General features: G+C 33.8%; 1 protein-coding gene across 1 annotated transcript in view; it reads right to left on the bottom strand.

The window, feature by feature from the left end:
• Window positions 1-5,439: 5,439 nt before the first annotated feature.
• BRDT (bromodomain, testis-specific) overlaps window positions 5,440-10,190 on the bottom strand; it is a 51,124-nt gene continuing 46,373 nt past the window's right edge. Inside the window, exon 16 of the mRNA XM_008590806.1 lies at window positions 5,440-5,508. Within this exon, the coding sequence (XP_008589028.1) occupies window positions 5,440-5,508 (69 nt within the window). The remainder of the gene's footprint in view (window positions 5,509-10,190) is intronic.

Genomic DNA, 10,190 nt, shown 5'->3' with positions numbered 1-10,190 from the left:
TTCTCACTTATTGGTGGGAGCTAAAAATAAATAAATAAATTCACACATACACACACACACACACACACACACACAAAAACGGGGGGGGAGAAGAAGATGTAACAATTACAATTCCTTGAAGTTGAGATGACAAGCATACAGAAAGGACATTGTTGGGTGGGAGGGGGGAGAAGGAGGAGGGAGGAAGGATTCGGTGATGGGCCACAATAATCAACCACATTGTATATCGACAAAAAAAAAAAAAAAAAAAAAGCAGCCATTGATATTGCAAATGAATGGATGTGGCTGTGTTTCCATAAAACTTCACAAAAACTGGCAAGGTGGATTTGACCTGTGGGCCGTAGTTCGCCAACCCCTACCCTAAATCCCCTAACTTTTCTTGCATTTCCCTTCTACTTGTGTCTGTGTTGGACCCTGGTATATTTATTTGGATACACCTTCTAGCTCACTGGTTTTCTCACCTGTGTCTAATTGTTTTAATCCAACGAGATTTTAAAAAATTGAGTCTATTTTAACACTTTCTTTTCTGGAAGTTTCTCTTTTCAAAATCTGTTCATTTCCCCAAAAAATCTTCCTTAAAAATACATTTTATAAATAGCTATTCTACTTAAGTCCCGGGGAGGGTGAGGTAGTGGGTCTATATTTGTTGTTCATTGTTTCTGCTTTCACTCATTGTGGTTTGTTCTCTTATGTCATTCATCTTTGGTCATGAACTAATTTCTTGATCTTAATTGTGCTGATCCTGTTTCTGCCTATAGCCAGCCTGGGACCTTTAGTTTCTTGAAGACCTTTCTTCAACTTTCCCACCTCACCATCATCCGATGGCACATTTAACATGCTAACATGTCTCCAAGCATCTGACCTCAAGGAAGTCCCGTCATCCCAGTTGCTACTGCTTTGCTCCCAACTAATTTTGGGGTAGAAGATCCAAGATAACTCTCCTGCCGTTTTTGAGACTGGCAGTGCCTCAAAAAACTGGTCCCATGCAGGATATTTTTGTAAAACTGGAAATAAAAGTGGTAGGTCTCTAAATTTAATTCTAATCTGTTCTCAGTCAAAATCCTAATGGTGTTTAAGTTTATCCAACTTTTACAAATTAAAATGATTATAATTTTTTTTGCAGAGTGAACAGTTATGCAATTCAGAGGCTCAGTAACTAAACTGTGGTAGCATAACTAATAATTTGGAAGAAAAGGAAGCTGGCCCCTACCTACCTCATACCATATATAAAAATATCTTTAATACATCTGTAATTTTAGTGTAAAAATAATATATCTGGATTTTAAGTGCAAAAAATATATAAGAATATTTTATCATCTTGATGTGAAAATACTTCCTAAACAAGGCAAAATATCCAGACACCAAAAAGGAAAAGCCAGACATATGACTACAAAAAATTTAAAATTTTAATGGGGAAAAAAGACAATAAACCTCAAAAGACAGATTATTTTAAAAAATTTCCAGAACAAAAAGCCAACATTTAAAGAAACGAACCAAAAAAAAAAAAAGAAAAAAAAAAAAAAGAAAGAAAAGAAAAGAAAAAGAAAAGGAAAAAAAAAAAGCATAAATTGATGAAATAAATAAATAAATAACAACCAAAAATTGACCAGGCAACTCACATGGCAAACAAATATAAGATAATCAACTTCACTTATAGTATGGGAAATGCAAATTAAAGAAACAAATGATCATTTTTTAAAATTAAGATTAATTTAAAAATCTGACGGAAATAATATCTAATGCTGGTGAAAATAGGAAGTCATATTTTAAACTCATAGAAATGTGACTTGCTCTAACAATTTTTGGAACAGTTATCTGGTACTATCTATTAAAATTAAAACCACTCCTTTTGACTGTATCTTCTGACCCCGCAATCCCATTTTAGGAGCTCTACCCTTTAGAAAAAGAAGCACAATCATATAGGCTGTATGAGTATAAACAGGATAATTACTTCAGCATTGCTCATGGTGGAAAAAGGCTATAATCATCTGAATCAACAGGAGAGTACTTATAAAAATTATGATATAGTTATACTAATGAATGCTGTACAGCCTTTAAAAAAGAATGAGTTAGCGTATATCTATCTAATGACCTAGACAGGTGCTCATGATGCATTAAGAAAAATCAGTTGCTGAGTAAAATGTGTAGATGACCATATTTCATAAAAACGAATCCCTTAAATCCTCTACGTGTCCCCATTTTGATGAGCATAAAGGAGACAGAATAATATATAATAAGCTTTGATCTCTCAATAGTTTGGGTGGAGGGAGAGAAACTTTCTTTTTATCTTTAAATCATATCTAAAAGCTTTGTAATTGAAAAAAGAATATTACAAAACTCATAATTGGATATAATATTCATGTGTAAATGACTTATAACTTGATTTTTGAACTGGCAAATCAGTTTCAACTGTTGACTTCTACACAATTATATACAAACTAAGTTAACAAGTGATATATATATATAGATAGTATTTGTAACACAAAATGTTAATATCCAGAATACATAAATAATTATAAAGAAACAAAAATTCCCATTTGGTGACTACTAAAAATCACTGAATTACACATTTGAAAGGGTGAGTTTTATCTTAATAATTAAAAAATTACTATAAAGAAAAAATAAAGAATGGGCCAAGGACTGAGGAGCCAACTTAAAAAAGAAAACCAAATTGATTTTCCAGAAAAACCAGTTTGTATGCTGATAATTATAGGAGGAAACAATGATGGCAACACCAGGCGACACCAGAATTGCTAGAGCATCTCCGTGGGAAGGTGAGAAACAATCATAAGAGATTCATGTTAACTGAGAACACGGACAATTCATAGAAACAGAGGGGAGAGGACAGCATATGGACAGTGATGCTGTCAGATGTGCTACTAGAAGTTTGTGGACGGTCTCCTCAGATGGCTTCTGTTATCTCAGTAAAAAAGAAGAAATAGGTAGCACAGACAGATGTCAGGGGAGGTGGTATTGGTTGGATAACTTATATAGGGAGAGTGAACGAACCATGGAAATGTAATAAAATTTCTGGGCAGTATTAAGGCTCATTTGAGTTTATACTTACAAATTTAAAGTGAATCTGGTGATCAGGGCTTCATATTTTTCTCTAAGCACATTCAGCTTCATTGGTGCAGAGCAGGCAGTCAGATTTAATAAGGATTTGAGTTTTACTAAGCAAATACAACAAAAAATGGAGTTGAGGGAGTATACAAGGGAATGATTATAATAATGTACTTCAAACTTAAGATTAGCAAAGAAATGAGGGCATGGAGGGGAGAGGTACTGTGAAAAGGCACTAGGATTAGTGGATTGCAGATCCTGGTGAGTTCTGAGGATTGTGGAAGTCAAGGGCCTATAAGGAGTAAGCTAGAGAAAGACAGGAGGAAGTGAGAGAACAGGATGCTTGAAACTGAGACTAAGAAAGGACTTTAGTTATTGGTAATGACAAAGGGGTGAACAGCTTAGACTGATCTTGCTAATCAAAACGATGAGCAGAGAGGTCAAGGACTGACAAGTGGCAATTGGACAGTGTTAGTAAGACAGAGACTAAACTCTCCAGGAGCAAGAAGGAGTGAACCAGGGATGGTGAATGACTGTGGGTGGTATAGTCTGATGATTATGAAAAATTTAAAGCTGGGGGGTTTTAGGGAGGAGCGAGGAAGAGAATAGCCTGTGAGTGGCACTTCAAAGGTAATAAAAACCATAAAAAAGAAGCACTAAATGAGAGGCTGTAGAAAAGAGCCAGGGTTCAGTAAGAGCAATCGATCTCAGACTTTAGTGTGTGCGAGAATCGCCTGTAGGGCTCAACTATGGAGGATTTCTGACTTACAAAGTCTGAAGTCTGAGAAGTTGTGTTTCTAAAGAGTTCCCAGTTGATGATGATGCCACTGGTCCATGAACCACACTTTCAGAATAACTCAGAACAAAAAGAGGAAAGAAACAAGCAAAAAGGTTGACTGTGTAGGGAATGGTGTCGATGACTTAAGAATTCCAGAAAACACAATGAGAAGGTTTTAGGAGTTGGAGAGGGATGAGAGAAGCCAGCAAAGGGGTCCTCACAAAACCAGGTTTTATTTGAAGTTAGTTACATGCAAGAATTGAAGAGAAGCCAAGCAATCTTTCACTAAAAAAAATGTATAATATAGGAAGAATCAGTTATGAACCGATATGTTTCTCTGCTAAGCTGACTTCAACCAACTTACAAAAAGTTTGAGTATCTATAATGTGCCAGGCCCCTTACAGACTAAGTAAGTGTCAAGTTGGTTAAACTAAACACGGTAACCATAACATAGCTTTTTATAATCTTTTATAATATATCTAGATAATTATATATATACTTTTTCAGGAAAATAACATGATACACACTGTTTAGTAAACACGTACTAATTTCTTTGTTAAAAATATAGTTGAATAACTATCACTTTAATTCTGGCTGTTTCATGAAGGTAATACCACCATTTTAGCTGCTTAATCATGTTTTGAATCAAGTTTTTTCAAAAATAAAAAAGATATTTCAAAAATCTATCATACTAATTATAAAGATAAATGAGGTCAAGAAAATTTCCTTTTTCTCTTTCTCTCTATAATACACACACACTGAATTTTACTGTAGATGGTATTAGAATAGTGACCAAATCATGTTACACTTCAAGAGCTCAAAATCTTTAAAATACATGAAGCTGATACACATGATTTATATATAATCACAACTTAAAAATGACAAAACAAAAAATATTTTACAGAATATTTAAATAAAAAAGACTTACTATAGTTAAATAAAATATTTAAACATTGATTGTTATCACATATATATATTAAGAAATGTCTCATAAGTTCATATAGAAACTTACATAAATAATTAAGATTTATGGTTAGTTATTTTGTCTCAAATTCAAACAGCTTTCAAACCAGAGGTAATACTTCCTTAAACTAAATTTCCATATAGGTTTTAAGAGTATAGAACCAGCAGGGAATCTTGTGTAACCTGATATTCAGGGAAACCAGGTTGATATTTATTAGAAGTTCTAAATATTTTTGAAGACAGACAAATATTTGCTTTAAATGTTAAAACAGGAACTATGTTCTTGATACACTTTTATATAGTCTTCATTTTTAAACAAGCAAGGACTATCTCTTTTGAGTTTTCATTGCTTAGAACATGTCCTGTAATACACAGCAGACAATTATTGTAGAATGAATAACATCTGGGAATTTATTCAATTTTTAGGATTCCAAAATTATAAAATTTCCTGTAAATGATGTCATTAAAAAAATGAACATACAGCTATTTTAAAAATGTAAGTGAAAATTGTTTAATCACTTTAGAGCAGTCAAAATACAATATAAGATTGGTACCTGAAAGCAATCATTTTACCATATGCATTTTAACCTTTTATATCATTCATTTAAATTGATGGTTAATTTAAAAACTGAGTTTTAATCAAAGTTGTTTTCAAACATTGTCATAATGTCACTCTGAAGAGTCATATCAATGGTACCCGCCATCTGTAGAAAAGAGGAGAAAATTTTAATGCTATTTTAAAAATGTATGCCTTTACTACATCTGTATAAAAATGATTATGCAATATTTGTGAACAGTTAATACAAATGAAAACAATTTATTTAACATAATGAATTGAAAGAGAAAACTTTCAATGTTTACAGAGTGGGTGTTAATAAGAACATGAACTGAGAGCACACAGTTTTATTTATTTCTGTAACCAACATAATGCTAGACACACGGATTATTTTCTTAATGAACCAATATCTTCCCTATGTGAGAGAACTATAATATGTAATGTTACTGCCTTTGATTCTGCCACTTACTAACTGTGTCACCTAAGGCAAATTATTTAACCAAGTCTATTCTATGTATTGGTATTTATGAAGATCCAATCAGATTACATGTACAACACTCAGCACAATGCTTTATTAAATGCTAAATGTCTATTAGGAATAAGCTGAAGTAGAGAAAAAGCTAATTAAGAGAAACGAAACAAATGTTTACTATATTCTGAAGCCTTTTCTAAATGCCCTTGTTATACACGCTAGATATTTCTTGGCATCTGAAATGACATCAAATATCAAAGTCCAGAAAATGTTGTTGTTGTTGTTTTTAATCAATAAATAGCAATAGACCAGAGTGGTAGATAAAAGCACCAACTTGTAACCAGTTGGTTAGTTTCCTGGATGGAAATCAGCATTCTCATTGGCTGTGTGGGAAAAGATTTGGAATTACGATTTACCTACCAAAAACAAATTTAAAAGGTATGTCTGACTCTTACAAACTACAAAAATTTCTTAAAATTTGCCTTAGAGACAAAAGGATACTTCTTAAACCCTAACCCAGGCTACTATCCTAATGCCCAACTCCTAGAATGACAAATGTCTAGCCTGGATAGTTCTTCAAAGTTCTATTTTAGGCCTCCACTATAAGAATTGGATGTGGCTCCTTGTTTCCTCTTGCCACGTGATCTCCTTGTACCCTCCAGCTGCCCTGCCTCTTTCCACCATGAGTACAAGCAGCCTGAGGCCCATGCCAGATATAGCTGTCCCCAAATCATGAGCCAAATAAACCTCTCTTCTTTATAAATTAAAAAAAAAAGTTGAATACATTGTCCTAGTCTAAATATCATGTGATACTGCTATAAGTATCCAGACATACCGCAAAATTTAAAGCATATGTAATGAAACCTATCTTTGTTTAAAGGTTGTATATATAGGCTTATTTTAGATTCTCCTCCATTTTGACTAAAATCTGTGTATGTGGAATAATTATTGATAAAGAACTGGTTATTCTCTATACCAATTAAACTTAGTTAACCATAATTAAATACTAACTAATGCTCTCTGCAGCTGACACCATAAGCAGGATATTCCTTAATACACACTTCAATCATTCAAATTTAAGTTCAAAAACTTGTTCAAGGGAACTGGCATCAGATGAACTTTTGAGAGCTCTGCTAAGTGTCAAGATATTATAGCTTTTTAGAGTACAGACCTATCAACTAGCACCAAGATAAGAGGTTGGGTTGTTAAGAACGATAGCAGGTAGATCCAAGGTCAGGTTGTTAGTTATGGAGCTGCTAGACGTGACATTATTAGTCACATTTCAGCAGTTTCCAAGTCTAGTCAAATTCCAGACAAGTGGAATTATATCAGGTTACCTAGCTGGGTTGTTAGGTGGCACTTAGTTGTTGTGAAATCACTTGGGGGTGATTGGAGTCAGACAGACCCTTGTGAATGCCAACAGGAAAAATTCCTCAGTTACTAGAAAAGACTTTTGGTCAAGTACTAATGAAATTTTAATAAAAAGTTCCTAAACACCATTAAAAAAAAAAGACAGTATCAACAAGTTGCTGTTTGAATTTAAATTAATTAAAAATTAATAAAGTTTAAAATTCTATTCCTTAGTTGCATTAGCCACATTGCAAGTGCTCAATAGCCACATGTGCTAGTTGCTACTGTATTTGACTGGGTAAATAAAGAATATTTCTATTACTGTAGAAAGTTCTATAAGACCACACTGTTCTAAAGTAAACTCCACCATATTTTACTACACTGTTAAATGCAATTTGTTTCTACTTTAGTTTTATAAAATATGAAGCTGTCAAAACTTTGTATTCATTTTTTCCAAAGAAATTCGTTTGTACAATAACCAAGATCACAGCCAAAGCCAGTATGTCCTATGAATTCACATGTCTTTTCCAGGATTACAAAAATATCCAGCACCCAACAGGGCAAAATTCACAGCATTTGGCATTAATGATTGCCAAGTGTGCAAAGAAGCAGAAAAACACTATGCATAAAGCAAAGACTAATCAATCAACTGAAACTGACTTGGAACTGACAGAGATATTAGAATTAGCACAGAATCCCATTAAAACAGTTGTAACTATATTCCACTTTTTCAAAAATTTGAGAGATTAAAAAAATATATAAAAAAGACCCAAATCAAACTTCTAGAGATAACTACAATGTCTGAGATGATAAACACACTGGATGGAATTAACAGAAGATTAGACACTGAAGACAAGATTGGTGAATTTATCCAAAATTGAACACGAAGTAAAAAAAGAATTTAAAAAATTAAAAGAGCATAAGTGAACCATGAGACAACTTTAAGTGGCCTAACACACGAGTAATTGGAGTCATCAAAAGTGGGTGAGGGAGACATTTGAAGAAATAATGGCCAAAATTTTTCCAAGCTTGATGAAAACAACAAACACAAATCTCCAATAAACTCAACCAATCACAAGAAAAATGAAGAAAACAATTTCTGAAGCCCAGTGATAAAAATCCTCAGAGGAAAGACATGTTATATGCAGAGGAACAAAGGCAAAAATATCAGATTTCTNAAGTTGAAAACATATCCACACAAAAACCTACACACAAATGTTTATAGCAGCTTTATTCATATTGCCATAAGTTGGAGGCAACAAAGATATCCTTCAATAGGTGAGTGGAGAACTAAACTGTGATCTCTCTGTACAATGGAATATTGTTCAGGCTAAAAGGAAATGAGCTATCACAATAGCCAAGATATGGAATCAACCTAAGTGTCCATCAGTGGCTGAATGGGTAGAGGAAATGTGGTATATTCACACAATGGAATACTGTTCAGTCTTAAAAAGGAAAGAAGGAAATCCTGTTGTTTGCAACAACATGGACAAACCTGGAGGACATTATGTTAAGTGAAATAAACTAGGCACAGAAAGACAAAGTATCACATGATCTCATTTATATGTGGAATCTAAAAAAGCTTAACCCATAGAAGCAAAGAATTGAATGGTGATTACAAGGGGTTTGGGGGGGGATGTGGGGAAGGGAGAAGGATTATTCAAAGGATACAAAATTTCAGTTAGACAGGAGAAATAAGTTCAAGAGATCTAATGTACAACATGGTGACAACAGTTAATAACAAGGTATTATATACTCAAAAATACTAAGGGAATAGATTTTAAGTGGTACAACAACAACAACAAAAAATGATAAGTATTTGAGGTAATGCATATGATAATTAGCTTGATATAGCCATTTCACAATGTACACATATTTCAAAATATCATGTTGTACACCACGAACATATACAATTTTTATTTGACAGTTAAAACAATTAATTAGAAAAAAAGGGGGCCGGCCCGTGGCTTACTCGGGAGAGTGCGGTGCTGATAACACCAAGGCCGCGGGTTCGGATCCCATATAGGGATGGCTGGTTGCTCACTTTGGTGAGCATGGTGCTGACAACACCAATCCAAGGGTTAAGATCCCCTTACCAGTCATCTTAAAAAAAAAAAAAAAAAAAAAAAAAAGAAGAAGAAAAGAAATGAGCCATCAGGCCACAAAAAGACACAGAGGAACTTTAAATGCATATTGCTAAGAGAAAGAAGACAATCTGAAAAGGCTACATACTGTATGATTCAAACTATATTGACATTTTGAAAAAAGAAAAATTATGGAGACTGTAAAAAGACTTGTGGTTGCCAGGGTTTTGGGAAGGAGGGCTGAATAGGCTGAGTACAGAGGACTTTTAGGGCAGGGAAACTATTCTGTACAGAANAAATCCTCAGAGGAAAGACATGTTATATGCAGAGGAACAAAGGCAAAAATATCAGATTTCTTATTGAAAACAATGCAAGCAAAGACGCAGTGAAGGAATTTTCTTTAAAGTACTGAAAGAAAAATATTAACAATCTAGAATTCCATATCCAGCAAAATGTCTTTCAAAAAATGAAGGCAAGTTGAAAACATATCCACACAAAAACCTACACACAAATGTTTATAGCAGCTTTATTCATAATTGCCATAAGTTGGAGGCAACAAAGATATCCTTCAATAGGTGAGTGGAGAACTAAACTGTGATCCCTCTGTACAATGGAATATTGTTCAGGCTAAAAGGAAATGAGCTATCACAATAGCCAAGATATGGAATCAACTTAAGTGTCCATCAATGGCTGAATGGGTAGAGGAAATGTGGTATATTCACACAATGGAATACTGTTCAGTCTTAAAAAGGAAAGAAGGAAATCCTGTTGTTTGCAACAACATGGACAAACCTGGAGGACATCATGTTAAGTGAAATAAACTAGGCACAGAAAGACAAAGTATCACATGATCTCATTTATATGTGGAATCTAAAAAAGCTTAACCCATAGAAGCAAAGAATTGAATGGTGATTACAAGGGGTT

This window comes from Galeopterus variegatus, unplaced genomic scaffold (genome assembly GCF_000696425.1).
Source record: "Galeopterus variegatus unplaced genomic scaffold, G_variegatus-3.0.2 Scaffold6378, whole genome shotgun sequence".
Lineage (NCBI taxonomy): Eukaryota > Metazoa > Chordata > Mammalia > Dermoptera > Cynocephalidae > Galeopterus > Galeopterus variegatus.
The sequence above is the reverse complement of the archived record's forward strand: the minus strand, read 5'-3'. Positions and strand labels throughout refer to the sequence as shown.